Here is a 20066-nt window from a genome sequence, read left to right on the forward strand (position 1 = left end):
CAGCATTTCCACACCTTCACTGATGTCTCTCCACCCTCAACGGCTGTTCCTTGAGACACAAACCATGGGCTGATCCTGACTCCCTCGGCGGGATCTCTTACACCACACTGATACCATCTGAATGAGATTGCTTCTTCTTCAAATGCATTCTGAACCTTCCAAGATGCACTTTGTTGAGATTTCCTTCTGTTCCGACTACCGAGAAATGCTCCATCACTCGGAAACCCCCCTTCAAGCAGCTGCAGGCTGTTTGTACAGTGCCCTGAGGCTGCACCTCACCAGGCTCAAGCAGCCCAGGTTTCTCAGCCTCTCCACCAAGTCCCCACACCCCGTCCTGGCAGCTCTGCTCTGGAGCCTCTCCAGTTCCTCCCCATTCCTTCAGCACAGGGAGCCCCACCCCAGACACCCCAGTCATGATGTGGCCACCACAGTGCTGATGGGAACTGCCTTGTCTGAGCTGGCCACATGCCCCTAACGCAGCCCCATGGGCAGCTGGCCTTCCTCACGGGGACACGCCCCTCTGCCTTGGATGGCATCCCGAGGGATGCCCAGGCCCTTCTCCTCGGGGTCACTGCTCCGCTGGTCAGGTCCCAGCGTGCCCCCAGCTCTGGGGTTGTTCTGTCCCCAAATGCAGGACTGGCCACTTGCCCTCGTAAAGCTTCAGGAGGTTTCTACTGACTGAAGCCCAGAGAGTTTCAGGGTCCCCCAGCAATGCAGCTGGCTCCAGGGCCAGCTGGGAATGTGCAGGTAGAGGAGAGCATTCCCCCAGGTGCAGTCAGGGATCACTGTCCACCTTCCCTTCAACCCAGGCTGGCTAGCAGAGGTCCATGGACTTCCAAGTCCCCGCGGAGTACCAGCGCCTAAACCTGCGTCCTTCCTCCAGCTGTCCAGAGGAGACTTCATCCTCCTGCTGTCCTTCATCAGGAGGTTGGCTGATCCTGAGCAGAAGACCCCTGTGCCCTGAAGAGTCCGTGATGCTCAGCACAGCAAACCTGAGCAGAGCCAGGCCTGGGCTGTGCCGGGCTGTGCTCCATGTACAGCTGGGCCTTCAGGCCCTGTTGGGCTGAGTGTATCCCTTGGGCGTCAGTTCAACTTGATTGTAAGAGAGAAGAGTGCAGGAAGGTCCCACCTGCCCCTGGCCATCCCGCCATCGGCATGTCCTGACCTTTATACAAAAGCAGCAGCACACGCCCGTGGGAACATCCTCTGTTGGGGGCAGCAGGAGCAAGAAAACCCTTGTGAGAGCAGCACTGTAACTGGTAACACGGAAAGAGCTCACAGGGGCACGATGAGAGAACAGTTCCAGGGGTGGGATCTGCACAGCTCCCTGCACCAGGATCAAAACCATGTGCTTGTGCAAACCAGCACCCAAGCCTGCTGCTGGCCTGCCAGGGATTGCGGCAGGTGTGACCTCACAGCTGCCTTCACAGCCATGCACCTGCTGCTGGCCCACGAGATCCTGAGGCACAGCTGAGCTCATCCCAGCGCTCCACACCAGCTCCTCCTCGTGGCCCACGAGGGGATCAGATACAGGTCACCTCACGTTCCGCTTCCAAGGCCTTACGGCTGCTCTAGAACCCTGCAGGGCCTGTGCTGCCCCCAAGGGCCAGACAGACCAAGTCAGGGTTAGGATAGGGACTCAGGGGGACGGGGTCAGAGTGTGGGAACAAGGGCTTCCGAGGGTTAGGTGGTAAAACCCAGGCTGTTACTGGGGCACACTGGGATGCCCTGGAGTGTCATGGCCATGGGAGGGGAGGGTCTGAGGGCAGCAGAACTCATGGTGCCTGCCTTTTTCAGTTCCCCCTGTAGAGACACCACAAGACCTCAATGGTTGCTGGGATGTCCCCAGTACCAGCAAGGGATGGGAGAACCAAAGTGCCCTCCAGTTCCCCAGACTGGAGGCCCTCCAAATCCACCCCACTAATTACCACCACGCCATAACCTGCTCTCGCTTTGAGGAATGCCTCGGGAAGAAGAGCAAAGGGGTGCTCTGGACTGGATCTTGGTGGGCTGGGGGTGGGCACAGCTTTCCCCAGTCCCCACAGGCCCATGGCTTCCCCTGGTCTGAGCAGGAAAATCCCTTCTGCTCTGCCCAGCCCCATTCCTCCAAGTGTCCCCAGGGATACCTGTCCATGCAAGGGCCAGGGGTGGGGACGGAGACACGGAGAGAGTGAGGAATTCATGTCCTCCAAAGGGGAGGGGTGGAGGTGGGGGAGACCCAAAGACAGGGCACTGGGGGGAATTAGTGGACACCAGGGTACGGGGCTGGAGGGGTTGCCGGGACAGGACTGTGTCGAGTGCAAGTGAGGATGAAAGGAATTCAAGTGGAGGGACACGGAGACTGCAAGCAGAGTGGATGATGGGGACAGAAGGAAGAGGAGTGCAGAGGACAAACCCAATGGGATTGGAGAGTGTTTGGGAGTGGGGGATCAAGGCAGGGGATCCGGGGACACTCCTGCAGGGGACAGGATGGACAGTGAAGGAGTGAGGGGAGAGAGGGAAGGAAAGGCCTCGGGAGGGATTCAAGGGAGGGGATTTGGGGACCCCAGAGAGGACATGAAAGAGATGCCAGGGATGAGATGTCTGAAGGGAGCAAACCAATGGGATAGGGAGGGATAAAAGGGGTGGAGGTGGGGGCATCAGGACAAGAATTTTCCTTTGTAGTAAGATACAGCGTGAGAAAGGACGAATGCCACCAAGTGCAGCTGAGGAGGCCCAGGCTGGGCACAGAGCAATGTCCCTGGAAGGGCAGTGCTGTGGTGGAACAGGCCACCCCGAGGGAGACTGGAGCAGCCCCAGGCTTTGTGTGTCAAGGAGCAGGCAGGGAGGACGCAGAGATCTCAGGAAAGGAAGGGAGATGCTCAGGGGAGAGCAGGGTGTGGTAGCTGGGTGGACGTCTCCAGCCGGCAGAGAAAGAGGTGCAGGTGTGGGACACGGTGGGACAGCCTGTGGTGGAGACGACAGAGGGGTGAGCAAAGTCTGAGCATCCCCCAGCAGAGCTGAGCTCTCTCTGCCCTTGGCTCTGGCTGGTGTCTCTGCCACTGGTGGCCATGAGGAAGCCCCTTCCCCTTCCAGCACTGGGTCTCATGGCCTCCCCTTCCCCAGCCGAGAGCCTGGCAGGGGTTGGACCATAGTCCTGCCCTTGGCATTGCCCATCCCCACATCACCCTGCCCCGGGAAGAGCCCTGAGCAATGGGTGAGGGACAGGTCCTGATTTCCCAGGGCCTGGGGGTCAGGCCATGGCCCTTCGACCTTACATAACAGACCCACGTTTGATCGATATTTGTTATAACCTGATATGGCCTTTGTTTACCGATATTCTCTGCCTCAAGTTTTCTTGTCTAATTAGACAATGGGGAGGCTTTGTCAGTAATGGTCCTCACTGGGAGCCATTAACAATGTAAGAATCTTTGGAGTTTGCATCTGACTTGGACTTCTTGACAGGCAACTTCATCATCCAATCCCTGTCAGAGTTCATGGACTTGGTACAAAAGCCACCCGAGGGGTCATTAAATTGCCCAGGGGTGATCCTATGCTGTGATGCTGGGCCGGGCTGCTGGGCTGGAGGGAGCTGAGGGCAAGTGGTCAGCGCTGCAGAGAGCCAGCTCTGCCCAGGAGCAGCTCCTCTGCAAGGGCAGCAGGGCTGAGGGCACTGCCTGCAGGCACCGAGGGCAGAGGAGCCGGGCACAGAGAGGGCAGAGGCAGACGGCACTGGCAGGGTGCTGAGAGCTCACTGCAGGAGAAATCTTCCCAGCAGGTAACATGGTAAGTGAACTCTTGTTTTGCTGGGTGGGCAGGGGGAGGTGGCATTTTATTCCTCCTTTCTAGAGAAAGTGCTAAGGCAGCTGTTTCATTAGCACATCTTTAATTGTCTCCTGAGCCCCTGCAGAGGCAGAGCTGCCCCTGGGCAGGGCCCTGCTGCCAGGAGGGGTCTGCAGGGCAGAGCTGAGCACCCAGCGGGTGGGATGGGGGCTGTGAGCACTGACAGGGAGGAGACGTGGGGACAGAGAAGCAGCTCCTGGCTGGGACAGCTCCAGGCACCAGAGACATGGGCAGGGAGTCAGAGGGAGCTGCTGCTGGAAACACCTTGGGGGCAGGAATTCAGGCACCCCCTGCCATCCCCTGCAGTGCAGACACCCACTCCAGAGGAGACCACTGATGTGTCCCTGGGAGTGAAATGTCCGAGTGCCCTCGCCATCTGCAGGCTCCGGGGGACACAAAGGAGCCAGTTCCCCCCTCAGGACACCCCATCTTTAGGGCACTGGACTCTTTCCCAGTGGGGTCCTGCTGGGCTGCAGCCTGTCCTCCAGAAGGGCACAGCTCTCCCCGGGCAGCTCTGTGTTCTCCAGCAGCCCCGTGAGGAACTGGATGGAGAGAAATGAGAAATCTGTCCCGACTGATTGATGCTTTTTCCTCTGTGAACAGGCCCTCGTGCCGTGAGGGAGCAAATGTCCAACGGCAGCTCCATCACCGAGTTCCTCCTCCTGGCATTCGCAGACAGACGGGAGCTGCAGCTCCTGCACTTCTGGCTCTTCCTGGGCATCTCCCTGGCTGCCCTCCTGGGCAACGGCCTCATCATCACCGCCATCGCCTGTGACCACCGCCTGCACACCCCCATGTACTTCTTCCTCCTCAACCTCTCCCTCCTCGACCTGGGCTCCCTCTCCACCACTCTCCCCAAAGCCATGGCCAACTCCCTCTGGCACAACAGGCACATCTCCTACTCGGGGTGTGCTGCACAGCTCTTTATGTTTGCCTTCTTTATCACAGCAGAGTTTTCTCTCCTCACCATCATGTCCTACGACCGCTACGTTGCCATCTGCAAACCCCTGCACTACGGGACCCTCCTGGGCAGCAGAGCTTGTGTCCACATGGCAGCAGCTGCCTGGGGCACTGGGTTCCTCAATTCTCTCCTGCACATGGCCAACACATTTTCACTACCTCTCTGCCAGGGCAACACCCTGGACCAGTTCTTCTGTGAAATCCCCCAGATCCTCAAGCTCTCCTGCTCACACTCCTACCTCAGGGAAGTTGGGCTTATCATGGTCAGTGCCTGTTTGGCTTTTGGGTGTTTTGTGTTCATTGTGGTGTCCTATGTGCAGATCTTCAGGGCCGTGCTGAGGATCCCCTCTGAGCAGGGACGGCACAAAGCCTTTTCCACGTGCCTCCCTCACCTGGCCGTGGTCTCCCTCTTTGTCAGTACTGGCCTGTTTGCCGACCTGAAGCCGCCCTCCCTCTCCTCCCCATCCCTGGACCTGGTGGTGTCATTTCTGTACTCGGTCGTGCCTCCAGTAGTGAACCCCCTCATCTACAGCATGAGGAACCAGGAGATCAAGGATGCCCTGAGGAAACTGATAACCAGATGTTATTTTGAAGGAAGAAACTGCTCATCTGCTGCTGCAGAGGTTTAACTTTGTACAGGCCCAGGATATCATGTACATTTTCTGTAGTTGATGGTTGTATTATACTTAGAAAGAGGTTTCCACTCCCCTTCTAATTCACTGCCTGCTTTTCTTTTCTGATCGAGTGGCTGGATAAATGAGGAGCCATGATCTGTGTGTGTTTTAAAAAAACAAAGGGCATGCATTGACTTTTTTTTCTTCTGAGATTTTTCCTGTAAGATTTTAAGGACCTGCACGAAAAATTCTTGTGTGCAGAGGTGGAGGGGAAGAGAGTCCCAGCATGGCAGCCCTGCCAGGGAGCACTTGGTCCTCTAGAGATGTTCTCTCTTCCCTTCCACACTCTCTTTCTGATCCCTTCGGTTTGGTGTGAGGCCTGAGTGCCCTGGCAGCTTGGTCACACTCCTGCTGTGTGACAGCCCTGTGACCGCAGGCAGGGACAGGCACTGGGCACTTGTGTGACAGAGCCGGCCTCCCGAAGAGCGGTTCCCTCATGAAAGAGGATCTGCTCAGGGCAGTGCCTGAAGGCTGAGCTCTTCTCCCAAACCTGATCTCAAGAACACGCCCAAGGAAGTGGCCCGCAGAGGAAAACCCCAGCGAAGAGGTGAACAGTGTGATTTGCAGGGTGGGGGCTGGCAGCAGTGTCCTCGCACAGCCAGGCCTCCTGGGAGAGACCTGAAGGAGCAGGCTCTGCTCTGTGTCTGCGCTCACTGGACACACTGGGGCAGCTGCCTGTGCTGCTCTGGCTGGGAGAGAGTTCCTTTTCTTGCTGGGAGCTGCTATGGGGCTGGGGTTTGGTTTGTGCCATGAACAGTGCTGGTAACGCAGGGCTGATTTCGTTATTGCTGAGCAGGGCTTACACAGGGTCAGGGACATTCCTGCTCCTCACCCCACCCCACCAGCGAGCAGCTGGGGGTGCACAAGGAGCTGGGAGGGGACACGGCTGGGACAGCTGACCCCGACTGACCAACGGGGTATTTTGTACCTTAGGACATCATGCTCCGTTATATAAAGCTGGGGGAGAAGGACGAACATGGGGACATTCAGAGTTATGGAGTTCGTCTTCCCACGTCACTGTTATGTGTGATGGAGCCCTGATGTCCTGGAGATGGATGAAGCTCTGCCTAGAAATAGGAAGAAGTGAAGGAATTCGACCTTTTCCTTTGCTTACCTGTGTGTTTATCTGTACCTATAAAACTGTCTTTAGCTCAACCTGCAAGTTTTCTCCCTTTTACCCTTCTGATTCACTCCCCCATTGCACCCAGCGGAGTGAGTGTGTGACTGTGTTGGGCCCAGATGCTGGATGGGTTCAAACCATGACATTGACCCAGGGCAAACATGATGCTGTAGCCCCTCAGAACCACCAGTTGCAGCACTGGCCTCTCACTTCAGCTCGGAGAGGGTCTTTGTCCCTCCACAGAGGGACACCAAATGAGTAGGTCAGAAGTTCATGTTGCATTTTATGGAGGAGATGTAAACATGCACATCATGTGTGTGAGGTGAGAGAGCACAAATGCCATCAGCTATTCCTGGGGGTGCTGTGAAGGTGTGTGGCACAAACAGGGTCATGAGGTCACTTCACGTCGACAGTAACGTCCCCTGGGCAACCCCCTGGCTGCAGCCCTGGGAGGTGTTTCCTTGAACCGAGGTCCCCGAGTCCATTCCTCATGCCGTGGGGCATCTCCCACGAGTGCAGAGCAGGGTGATCAGCACAGGGCTGAGGGGCCTCCCAGCCTCTGGCCGTGGCAGCAGGAGCCCAGAGAGACACGACGACTCCGGCAATGCACTGCCTCTGCGTGTGCAAGGGAAGGACTCGTGTCTCTGAACCCCCTGTGTGTAAGGTGAGGGCATGGGGCCAGCTGAGATGTGGGCACCTGACAGAGCCCGGACACTTGTGTGTGTGACCCAGGAACAACCCCCACTCTCCCAGTGAGACTCATCTCCGCTGCCTTGGACAGGCTCATGGCAAGTGCTCCTGTTGGCTCCGTCACCCTCGCCGGTGATTCTGGGCTGAGCCCTCAGAAGGGCCAGAGCAATCAGAGAGGTTCTGGGGTCCATGGAGAAGGCCGAGGGCAAACCCATCTTCAAGAAGGGCAGGAATGAGAACTGGGAGAATTATAGGGGAGAGTTATAGGCTTGTCAGCTTCCCTCCATCCCTGGGAAGGTCGTAGGCTACGTCCTCCTTCAGCCGTGTCCAGGTAGCTGAAGGCCAAGGAAGGGATTGCTGACCCACAACAGACCGGGGAAAGCAGGGCGTGTTGTGCACATGGGATTGTGCAAGGCCTGTGACATGGTCTCCCATCGTGTTCTCATAGCCAGGTTGGTGCTGCCTGGGCTGAAGAAGAATTGGCGCTGGGTCCCAAACCCCACCATGGCAGAGCTTCACTCAACACTCTCCAGGTCCCCCCCACTTCTCCAGAATGGGGACCCACTCCCTGGGACTCACCCATGTGTGTGGGGCCACACCAGTGCTGAGTGGAGGGGGATGGTAACCCAGGGTGTCTGGGTGGCCCACGCTCCTCCCAATGCAGCCCCGCAGGCAGCTGCCCTTGTTCATCGTGTCCATCCTCTCCTGGCTCGTAGGGAATCCCTCACAGTGCCCAGGCCCTTCTCCTCAGAGCCGCTGCTCAGCCCGGCAGGTCCCAGCCTGCCCTCAGCTATGGGACTATCCACCCCCTGCTCCCTGCTGATCCAGGATTGGCCACTTTTCCTTGTAAAGCTTCAATTTACTTCCATTTTCCCAATCCCAGAGTTTTCAAGGTCCCCACGGACTGAAGCTCCAATTGGTCACCTTTTAATAGTTGTGGGCATTTGGGTCATCTCGATTGGGGTGTCTTTCACAAGGGAAGAGCATGAGGAGTTGCAGGGCACTACAAATGCTCCCTCCTAGAGAAACTGTGGGGTCCTGGGGCTTTGCTACTGATAAGGCCATGGGGCTGGACCCGGAGGGGAAGTTACCCTTTATGGGAGAGAGCAGCAGGAAGGCATGGAGCTCTGCCGGGGGATGGAGGAGGAGTCAGCTGAGAGCTGAAGAACAGGCTTCATGAGAGCGGGCTCTGGCCTGCTGAGGAACCTGTTTGGAGGAATCCCGTGGGATGCTGCACTGAAGAGAAGAGTGGAGAGCTGTTGATGGTCACGGGTCTTGATGCAGAGAAATGATTGCTTGTTTTCAGGTTTATTTACTTACTTACTTATACAAAAGTGTTCAGCAACTTATTTACTTACTTATAGCAAGTTGTAGTATTTTTAGAAAACATTGCTAATAATCCTGCTTGCCCAGACTGTCCTGTGGAATTTTACCAAGGACTGCTGTGTTCATCAACACAAAGCAGTTCACTGTGAAAATCTCCCAAGGATTACAATGTTCAGCAAAATATACTTTTCTCCTTGACTAATAAGTGGTTCTATAGTTGGAATTTTGTTAAAGTGCATCCATATGCGAATGGCAGAAGTTCTATCGGTTCTCTTAGTTAAGATAGAAAGTAAACCGTCTGAAAAACACTCTTGATATTCAAGAAAATAGCCAAGAGAATCTGCGCATGTTCTGGGAAAAACAGGGTGAGAAAGACTCCGAGCCTTCCTCCCAAAGCCCCCCGGAGACACCCCCAGGAGGCAATGGGCAGGTGCAAAGATGACATCAAGTGCTGACAGCAGCCTCTAGAGCTAACCCAGCCTCACTCCTGCACATGATGTTTGTGTGATGGAACCCAATGAATATGGAAATCCACACTCGATCAGGTTTTGGTAAAATGTGCGGTGGGTGTGCAAGCTTTGTGGAGAGATCCCCTTGCACCCCGGCACCGCAGTAAACATCCCTGCTGTGTGACTCTATTCGAGTTGTGGAATCTTTTTTCCGCGACTCAGTCTCCTCTCTGAGCTCCAGTCCACCCAGAAATTCAGGAAGTCAAGCAGCCTGGGAGGAGACTGGTACAGGTGAGGGAGAAGGTCCTGGTAACAATGAAGCAGGAAGAGGCAGCAGAGAGAAGGTGGGAGCTGGCTGCCTGCCAGCCTCAGTGGTTCCGCGACTGTGCTGGAGAGAGACCTTTGTGGTGGTGGAGGGCAGGTCCTGGAGGGATGAGGGATCCCCGGGCAGCTCCTGGACAGGTGGAGAGTCTGAGATCAGCTCCTGCAGAGATCACTCCTGGACACGTGTCTGGAGAGGCCAAGGGTTCCCACTCCCACAGCCCCGCACACAAACAGCCCAAACCTCGTTTCTCCTGTCTCCACTGACAGGGCTTGTGCTTGGCCTACAGACCTCCCGAGGTCCCCTCCAGGATGGGTGACGGTGCATTTCCTTCCACCACAGCTCTTCCCTTGATGATGACCGGGAGAGCACCCACACTCCCTGTGACCATGGAGGGAGCAGATGTAACTGTAGAGATATCCTCTGTAGCTTTTGTGTCCCACTGAAGTCATTGAGTCGGGGTTACTTGGCAGGTCCTACGTGGGGCCTTTCGAACCTCCTGAAATGCAACAAGGCCAAGTGCAAGGTCCTGCATCTGGGTCAAGGCAAATCCCAGTATCAGCACAGGCTGGAGGATGAAGGTGCTGGGAGCAGTCCTGCAGAAAAGGGCTTGGGGGTGCTGGTGCAGGAAAAGTTGACCCTGAGATGACAATGTGCACTCCGAGCCCAGGAAGCCAACCGTGTCCTGGACTGCATCAAATGAAGTGTGGCGGCAGCTCGAGGGAGGGGATGGTGCCGCTCTGCTGTGCTGAGAGCCCCCGGAGTGCTGCGTCCAGCTCGGGTTCTCAGCACGGCAGGGACATGGAACTCTTGGAGTGGCTCCAAAGGAGGGCCACAAAAATATTCAGAGGGATTCTTCAGCCTGGAGAAGAGAAGGCTCCAAGGAGACCTTGCTGCTGCCTTTCAGCGCTGAGAGGGGGCTTCAAAGTGAGATGGGGGGAGACTTTTGTGAAAGGACACAGTGTAATGGTTCTCGACTAAAAGAGGGCAGATTCAGGGAGATAAAAGGAAGAACACTTTTACAGTGGCACTGGAGAAACCCTGGAACAGGCTGCCCAGAGCGGTGGTAGAGGCCCCGTCCCTGGGAACATTCAAGGTCGCTTTGGACGGGGCTTTGAGCCACGTGATCTACTTGAAGGTGTCCCTGCTCGTTGCAGGGGCTTGGATTAGATGGCATTTAAAGGTCTTTTCCAGCCCAAACTCTTCTGTCACTCTACTCTAGGATCCCTTCACAGCCACCTCCACGTTCCTTTTCTGCCTGGTTCCATCACCTCTGATTTCCTTCTCCCCCTGCCCCCAGGGGTGGTCACCTCTTCTGGTGGTTCCCTCCAGAGTCTCTTCAGCGATGGCCTCGGTGGGGCACGGTAATACCCTCAGACACACGGGGGTTGCTGCTGACTTTTAGTGCTCCAGAGCCTTGTTGGTTCTTCTTTCAGGATCTGCAGTTCAGGAATTTGGCACTAGAGGGCTCAGGAACAGACAAAATGCCCTGAAAAGCCAAGGCAGTGGGCAGCACTTCCCTTAACTCCTCTCTTCTTAGGTGCTTCATCTCAGAGGTTTCAGGAGCACAGTCAAGGTGAACAAGTTTCAGTTCTCAGGAACAGTAAGAAATCATTTATTCTTTTTCCATTTCCCTTCTGTTCTGGTTACAGATCATGTGATATCAATAAACTCCCGTTATTTCCCCAGTCTCCAAAACCTTTCAGAGATGATGGGGAGTGGCCTCTCTGTGACATCATCCTGCTCTCTCAGCACCCTGGGATGCAGCCCCTCTGCGCTTGTGGACTGGAAGGGTTGAGGTTCATCAAGTAGCCTCTGATCTAGTTTTCACCGCCCCCTGACTGTTCTGCTCCAGAGTCCTGCCTCGAGGCACAAAGGCCGGGCAGACCTTGCTGGGGAAGGCTGAGGAGAAGAGGACAGAGTGTCTCAGACCTTTCTCCACAGACCCTTACTACATGGAGCAGAGCTCCCACATGCTCTCTGCTACTTTGTTAACTCTTCCTGAAGCAGACAACACCTTTGTTCTGATGCCCTTGACCTCACTTTCCAGTTTCCACTGAGTTTTGCCACAGACCATTGCCAAGCTGGGAAGATGCTCTTGCAGACCAGTTGCAGTGAGCTGGGCTTCCCTTCAGCGCTGCTGACCATGAGATCCCCACGGAAACTGCCCAGAACAGGCCAAAGGCTGCTCCTCTGAATGCTGGCGTCTGGTGTCTTCCAATCTGCTTCCTGCCTCCCCTCCTGAACTGGGGCCCTGCTATTTCAGGGTCATGGCAGCCAGTCTTCACAGCCCTGGCCAGCTCGGCCTTTCAGTGACCCCTCCCCTCTCCGGAGTGGGAAGGAAAAAACACAACAAAGAGCTCAGACATCAAGATCGGGACAGGGAGGGATGATTCACCCCTTATGGCCATGAGCAAAAGACAGACAGGTTAGGGGAACAAAAAACCCATCCATTTAATTCCCACACTAACAACAAAAGTTAAACCCCAGACTGGGACACTGAGAGGTTTTACCACATGTAAAAGCCCCTTCCCCCTCCCCTGCTTTCTTCCCAGGCTCAGCTTTGCTCCTGATTTCTCTCCCTCCTCCCTCGCAGCGGCGCAGGGGGGCAGGGGATGGGGTGTGTGATCAGTTCATCACCTGCTGCACAGGTTCTGGGGATCTCACAGCCCTTGTCAGAGCAGACAATGACAGTTTTGTGTTTGAAGACAGTGAGGACAGAGAGTCATCAGTAAGTGCTGGGACAGCCTGGGGTCAGAGTGAGGTGGGGCAGCAGGGGTGGGGTGAAAATCTGCAGAGAAACAGGCAGAGGCAGAGGAAAGTGTGGGACAGCCTGTGGTGGGGATGGGCCCTTGGCTGAGGCTGGCACCCCCCAACAGAACTGAAATCCTTGTCCTCTCGCCTATGGCTGCTGTCGCTTCCCCTGAGGACCCTGAGAGGACACCAGTTCCTACAGGCACAGCACTTTGCTGCCTCCTCGCCACCCTCCACAGAGCCTGGGGGGATCCGACCGCTGTCCTGCCTCGGCATCACCCCCTGCCTCTCCCTGCCCCAGGAAGAGCCCTGAGCATCCCAGGAGGGAAAGGATCCCCGTTCCCAGGGGATGGGCTCAGGGCTGGACCCTCCTGGGGATGAAACCCATCAAGGCCTTTCAGGGCCCCTCAACATTGGATTGGCAGCCTGTGAGCAGAGCCTCTGCCTTCCTGCTTCCCCAGCCCCAGGGACAGGAACCTTGTCTCCTCATTCCCTGCCCGGCCTCTCCAGTGATGGCCCTCGCTGGGCATCACTGACACCCTCACAGCCTTGGAGCTTTGCTGCTGACTTGCCCTTCTCTAGAGGCCACTCCAACCCCTCTGCTGCACCTGCAGTTCAGGAACTTGGCACCAGAGGGCTCATGAACACGCAAATCCCCCTGACAAGCCAGTCTCTGGCAGAACTTCATTCCTCCCTTCTGACGGGGTGAATGTGAGAGGTTTCAGCCGTGCAGGCAAAGGGAAAAGCTTTCAGTCCTACATGGCAATAAGAAACAATTTCTTCTCTTTCCACTGCTCCTTGTATTTCTGCTCACCCATGCAGTGACATCAGCAAACTCCACTGGATATTGGTCCTGAGCATCTGCTGATAGAGGCTGAACATGGAGGGAAGCCAAGACCCTCCATGTCAGACACTCTGGGGGCAATCTTTGTCCCTGCCTCCAACCCCACATTTCTCTCATCAGCCCCCTGGCACTTCCAGCACCTCTGTTCAAACCTGAGCTTTCTCCATGACAGTCTGAAGCTGCATCTTTCAGACCTTTCCCACCAACTCCCACCTGCTGTACTTGGTACTTGCACACAGCTGCACGCAGACACTGAAGGAGGTTTAATTGCCAGAAAGCTAAATCAACAGAAGGCATGGTTCAATCAAAAATAAAATACACTCCTCTGCTGCATATTAAGTCCATTTTACCACTTCTGAAGGCCACTTTCCACAGTGGAGATGGGCTTAAGTCAAAGGAAGAGACATTTTTTGTCAAGCAGAGACCCCAAGAACCCCCACAGCCCCCCCTGCCCCAGACTGTGTCCGTAGTCACTCCCAGCGTCACAGCCTGAAGTCACGAGCTCCCTCGAGCTTCCCATCTGCATCCCATCCCTTCCCATTGCCATCGGCAAACCCACCAGTTAAACAGGACTGGACTCAGGACTGGCCCCTGGGGGTCACCACTGGTGCCCTGCTCCCACGGGCACTTTGTGCTATTGGCCATGGCCTTCTGGAGTACACTTGAGTACAAGGGCAGTGAAGACAGGGTGCAGTGTCTTTGCGTTAGAACCAGGAGGAAGGCCAACAGGGCAGATGTGTTAGTAGGAGTCTGCTACAGGCCACCCAACCAGGACAGAGAGGTGGATGAGATATTTTATAGGCATTATAGCTTGCCCTTGTTGTTGTGCGTGACAGTAACTTCCCAGACATCTGCTGAAAATACAACACAGCTGAGCAGGACCTGTCCCGGAGATTCCTGGAATGTGCGGCAGACAATGTCCTGAGGCAGCTGGTGAGAGAACTGACCAGAGAAGGTGCCCTGCTGGATCTCCTCTTTGTGAGCAGAGGAGGACTGGTGGAGGATGTGGTGGTTGGAGGCCGACTAGGGCACAGCAATCATGGAATAATAGAGTTCTCTATTCTTAGAGAGGCCAGGAGAGGGCTGAGCAGGACTGACATCCTGGACTTCCCAAGGGCTGACTTTGTCTTGTTTAGGCACCTGCTTGACAGGATCCCCTGGGAGACGATCCTGAAGGGTACAGGGGCCCAGGATGTCTGGGGGCTCTGCAAGAAGAAAGTGTTAATGGCTCAGGAGCAGGCGGTCCGCGGGTGCTCTAAGAGAAGCCAGCAACAGAGAAGACCTCCCTGGCTGTACAGGGAGATTTGGCTGCAACTCAGGGAGAAAGGAGGGTTTACCACTTTTGGAAGAAGGGGCTAGCGACTCACAGTGATTCCAAAGAGGCTGTGAGGCTGTGCAGGGTGGAAATCAGGAGGGCTAAAGCCCAGCTGGAAATTAATCTGGCCTCAGCAGTTAAGGACAGTAAGAAATGTTTCTGTAAGGATGTCAGTAGCAAGAGAAAGTCCAGGGAGAGTCTCCATCCCCTGCCAGAGGCAGGAGGAGACATGGCAACAAGTGACGAGGAGAAGGCTGAGGTGCTTAATGCCTTCTTTGCCTCAGGCTTTAGCAACAAGACCAGTTGTCCTGAGGGAATCCAGCCTCCGCAGGCAGAGGACAGAGACTGTTGGGACGACCCCCCCGCAATCCAGGAGGAGACAGTCAGTGACCTGCTGCATCCCACAGACACACACCAGTCTGTGGGACCAGACGGGATACGCCCCAGGGTGCTGAAGGAGCTGGCTGGGTGCTGGCCAAGCCGCTTTTTATCATTTGCCAGCAGTCCTGGCTGAGCAGGGAGGGACCGACAGATTGGAAATGGGCCAGTGTGACGCCCATCTACAAGAAGGGTCTGAAGGATGATCCGGGAAATTACAGGCCTGTCAGCTTGACTTCGGTGCCCGGGAAGCTGATGGAGCAGCTCATCCTGAGTGCCATCCTAGAGCACGTGAGGGACAGGCAGGGGATCAGGCCCAGTCAGCGGGGTTATGAAAGGCAGGTCCTGCCTGACAGACCTGATCTCCTTCTACGACAGGGCGACCTGCTGATTGGATGAGGGAAAGGCTGTGGGTGCTGTTTACCTTGACTTCAGCAAGGCCTCTGACACCGTTTCCCACAGCATTCTCCTGGTGACACTGGCTGCTCGAGGCTGGGATGGGCACACGCTTCGCTGGGTAAAAAACTGTCTGGATGGCCGGGCCCAGAGAGTTGTGGTGAAGGGAGTTAAATCCGGTTGGCTGGTGGTCACGAGTGGTGTCCCCCAGGGCTGGGTGCTGGGGCCACTCCTGTTTAACATCTTTATTGATGCTCTGGACGAGGGGATCGAGGGCCCCCTCAGTCAGTTTGCAGATGACACCCAGTTGGGTGGGGGTGTTGATCTCTCGAGGGTGGGGAGGCTCTGCAGAGAGACCTGGCCAGGCTGGAGCCATGGGCTGAGCCCAACTGGGGGAGTTTCACTGAGGGGAAATGCCGGGGGCTGCCCTTTGGTCACAACAACCCCCAGCAGGGCTACAGGCCTGGGGAGGAGTGGCTGGAGAGCTGTCAGTAAGAGAGGGGCCTGGGGGGGATTGATAATGAGCCAGCAGAGTGCCCAGGGGGCCAAGAAGGCCAATGGCATCCTGGCTTGTGTCAGCACTAGCGTGGCCAGCAGGGACAGGGAAGGGATCTGAGCCCTGGGCTCGGCACTGGGGAGGCCGCCCCTCGCTGAGTGGGTTCAGTTCTGGGCCCCTCACCCCAAAAAGGCCATTGAATGACTCGAGCGTGGCCAGAGAAGGGCAACGGAGCTGGGGCAGGGTCTGGAGCACAGGTCTGCTGGGGAGCGGCTGGGGGAACTGGCGGGGTTCAGTCTGGAGAAGAGGAGGCTGAGGGGAGACCTCCTGGCCCTCTGCAACTCCCTGCCAGGAGGGGGCAGAGAGGGGGGGTGAGTCTCTGGAGCCAAGGCCCCAGCACCAGGCCCCGAGGGAATGGCCTCAAGCTGCCCAGGGCAGGGTCAGGCTGGCTCTGAGGAAGGATTTCTGTGCAGAAGGGGCTGTTGGGCGTTGGAATGGGCTGCCCAGGGCAGGGGCTAGTCCCCATCCTTGGGGGCTTGAAGAGTTGAGCTGAGCCAGCGCTGAGGGATCTGGGGCAGTTGGGAACGGTCAGTGTGAGGGTCATGGTTGGACTGGAGGAGCTTCAAGATCTTTTCCAACCCCGATGATTCTGGGATTCTGTGGCAGCATGGTTGAGTCTCCCCCTGCCCCCTGAGGGACATGTCCCTTTTTAAATGGAGTGGATGTGTGTTTCCCCAGCCCCTGGTGCCCCCCAAATCCCCTCAAACTCCTCAGAAGTGCCCTCATATCCCCCCCTCCCCATATTCCCTGGACCTCCCCATGATCCCCTGCAACCCCCTCCAAACTGACACATGCCACTCCCCAGCACCCCCTGACACCCCTCAGTTCCAACTCAGCTCCCCTCCCCTCCTCCCATGACCCCTTGGGACCCCCCAATTTCCTTATGGGACCCCCATGGATCCTCTAAGACCTCCTCAGGGTCCCCCCAAGGTCTGCTGGGACCCCCCCAAGGTCCTTCTGCAAACCCACCAGGGCCCCTCAATTCTTCCTAGCACATTGGGACCCCCAGTACCCCTCACCAGAGCAACTTGAGACCCTCCAATTCCTCCTGGCAGCTCCTAGGACCCCCCAATACCCTCCTAAGAACCTGCCAGACCCCTTGATTCTCCCCTCCAATTCTTACAAGAACCCCCCCGGACCCCCCCAGAGCACATTGGCACCTCCCAATACTAAGACCCTCCCACGCCCGCTTGGGACCCCCCAAGTTCTCTTGGTTCCTCCCAGGACCCCCCAGTACCCCCTAAGAACCCCCCGGGACTCTTTGGGACTGCCTCAGTTCTTCCAGGCACCCCTCAGAGCCCCCCAAACGCCCCCCACCTCCACGCTGCCACCTGCGCCCCGGCTGGAGTGACCTCTGACCCCGCCTTCACGTTTGACCCCAGAGTGACCTCCCACCACCAGAAGTGACCGTTAATCCCCTCAGCTGTGCCACTCCCAGAGGGGTTTGGGGGTGCGTGTGTGTGTGTGTGTGCATTTGTGTCCCGTCCCCCCACCCCACGCACCCCCCAGGTAAATAGAGGCCCCAGCGCTGTCGCTCCCGGTGCCTCCGTTACCGGCGCCCCCAGGCACAGAACCACCCTGCACGTGTGCAATGGCGCTGCGCCCTCCCCTCGGGGTCTCGGTGTGCGCATGCGCGGTGCCATGGGGGGAGGCACTGGGGAGCGGGCAGGAGGCCAAGATGGGGACGGGAGGTACCGTAGGAGGGGAAGAAGCCGCATTGCGAGCGGGAGGGCTTGTGGAGGGGAATCAGGAGGCCATTTTGGGGGGCAAGAGGCTCCACGGGGGGGGAGGGGCCATTTGGGGGGGGGGGGGCGGAAGGCTCCACAGGAGGTTAAGAGGCCATTTTGGGGGTTCAGGAAGCCATTTGGGGAGCAGGAGGCAACATAGGGGGGCAAGAAGTTCCACAAGGGGGTAAAGGGGCCATTTCGAGGGGCAGGAGGACACGTGGGGGGGCAGGCAGCTGTTTTTGGGGGGGAAGGAGTCAATTTGGGGGGGGGGGAAGGGACCTATTTTTGGGGACAGGAGTGCAAGTTGTGAGGGACAAGAGGAACCACAGGGGGGTAAAGGGGCCATTTTGGGCAGCAGGAGGGCTTGTGGGAGGACAGGAGGGCAAGTTGTGGGGCAGGAGGGCTTCTGGGGGGAGGCAGGAGGCTATTTTGAGGGGCAGGAGACCATGTTGGGGGGCTTCGGGGGGGGGCAGAAGGTGATGTTAGGGGGCTGGAAGTCATTTTGTAGGGTAATGGGCCATTTCAGGGCACCGGAGGCCATTTTGGTGGGCCAGGAGGCCATTTTGTGAGGGCCAGAAAGCTCTTTTGGGGGCCAGGAGGCCCATAGGGGTGGCGTCAACCACGTCACGGTGCCTAACTTGGGGGGCGCAAGCTTGGGTTGGCCAACTTGGTTGAGCAAGACCCGAGATTACCCCCCCCTTCTAATTTCACCCCAAAAGTGACAAATTCAGTTCCATGTGGCCATTTCCTCACTCCAAAAACCATCAGGGCGCCCCCAGGCGACGCTCTCAGCCATCTTGGAGTTGGGATGCGTGATGGGCAGGGACGAGAGAAGGGGGAGGCGGAGTTGAGGTCAACGTTTACTGACCGGTGCTATGTGGTGGACCCACAGAAGCTTGTCCTCCCCATCCCCCTGGAGAAGGGGTTGGGGAGTTAGGGGGCAGAGTTGGGGGTCACCTTCAAGGTCAAGGGTCGCCACCATCGACATAGGCCATAGGGTAGGTGCTGCGGTTATCCTTGCTCTTGAACCCCTTCCAGTGAGTGCTGCCTTGCTGAGAGGGAAGGAGGGAGGCTCCATCAGCCGCAAGGCTCATGGGAAGTCACCCCAAAGCTGGAAGGGGGTGGTGGCCCCGCCCCACTCACCTCTCCACCTCCGACACAGGAAAACAGCCAATAGGAGTCCCAGGAGCAACGCGACGCCGCCGGTGACGTAATCGGCCACCAAGGAGAGGAGCTGAGACCGGGCTGGGGAGGGAGACCGTCAAGAAGAGTAAGTGACCTCCTAAACCCCACCCTGGTGTCCCGCTTGTCCCTTCTGGTGACACCCAACTTGGGGGGCCACCTGGTATCCCAGAGACATCTCTAAAAAGCCCCATTTTCCCCAATTTTGGGATCTAGATGAGCCGTTAGAATGTCAATGATGTCCCTGAGGACCCACCCCAAGATATGGGTGCAGCAGGAAGGTCCCCAAGATCTCCACAACCTCACCTTGGGTGGTGACCATCATGGCTTGGCTGAAGGGGGACGGGATCCACCTATCGTTGACTTTCTCCTCGTAGCGGCAGGTGAAGTGGCCAGCGGTGAAGGTGTCTTTGGCCACCGGGATGCTGAAACGGGCTCGTTCCTTCGTGGCCATCATGGAGTGTTGTCGGTCACCATCTTTGTAGAAGGAGAAGTTGCGTTGGGCCACGGGGCCGGTAGCCACACAGGTGAGGACCAAGGTGTCGCCGTCGAGGACTTGGCCGGATGGGGGGTCCAGGAGCAAAGCAGGCTGGGAAGGGAGCTCTGGGGAGACACGGAGAAGGGAGAGGTTGGGGGAGGAGCCACGTCGTGGTGATGAGGAGGTGACAGGCGCAGTGGAGAGAGGGTGGTGTCGGGCATTGGGAGATGAGATTTATGGTGAGAAGGTGAAGTTCAGGGTCATGATGAGAAGGTGTGGGGGGATGTCCTGGTGGTGACGGAGGTGGGGGTGCAAACTTCAATCAGATGGAGGACAAATCACCAAAATCTCTGAAAACTGGGTATTTTTGTGGAGAGAAAAGATGAGAGAGGATGGGATGGAGGAGAATCACCAAATTCTCTTAAAAATGGGTGTTTTGGTGGAGAATAAAGATGAAGCAGGATCAGATGGTGGAGAAATAACCAAATTCTCTTAAAAACGGATATTCTGGTAAAGAGAGGAGATGAGAGGGGACTGGAAGCAGAAGGAAAGACCAGATTCTCTTAAAAGCTGGTATTTTGGTGGCTGGAGGAGATGAGGCAATACAAGAGGGAGGAGAAACCACCGGATTTCCCTCAAAATTGGTACTTTTGTGGGTAGAGATGAGACGAGAGAGAAAAAGGGGAAAACCACATAATTCTCTTAAAAATTGTAACTTTGGTGGGAGGAGGGATTGAGGCTGAACCAGAGGGAGGAGTAACGACCGAATATTATTAAAACTTGTTATCTTTGTAATCAGAGGATATGAAAGAGGACCAGCAGGAGGAGAAACCCCCTGATTCTCCTCAAAGTTGTTTTGGTGGCTGGAGAAAATGAATGAGATAAAAATCGTCACCTCTAGGATATGAAGCTCATAGTCATGAGGAGATGAAACTCATCATCACAAGGAGGTGAAAATCATGACCAGATGGAATTCATCATCTCGAGGAGATGAAGTCCCTGCTCAGGGGAAGACGGAACCCCCCAAACTCATCTCCATCTTCTTTTAGTCAACCTGCGAGTCCGAGCTCCCG

At 56.5% G+C, this 20066-nt stretch overlaps 1 protein-coding gene across 1 annotated transcript; it reads left to right on the top strand.

Moving 5' to 3' along the window:
• Positions 1 to 4448: 4448 nt before the first annotated feature.
• LOC141974203 (olfactory receptor 14A16-like) lies at positions 4449 to 5411 on the top strand. Its single transcript, XM_074933542.1, has one exon. The coding sequence runs from the start codon at positions 4449 to 4451 to the stop codon at positions 5409 to 5411; it is 963 nt and encodes a 320-aa protein (XP_074789643.1).
• Positions 5412 to 20066: the final 14655 nt, after the last annotated feature.

The sequence above is a fragment of the Athene noctua genome, unplaced genomic scaffold, assembly GCF_965140245.1.
Source record: "Athene noctua unplaced genomic scaffold, bAthNoc1.hap1.1 HAP1_HAP1_scaffold_36, whole genome shotgun sequence".
Classification (NCBI taxonomy): Eukaryota; Metazoa; Chordata; class Aves; order Strigiformes; family Strigidae; genus Athene; species Athene noctua.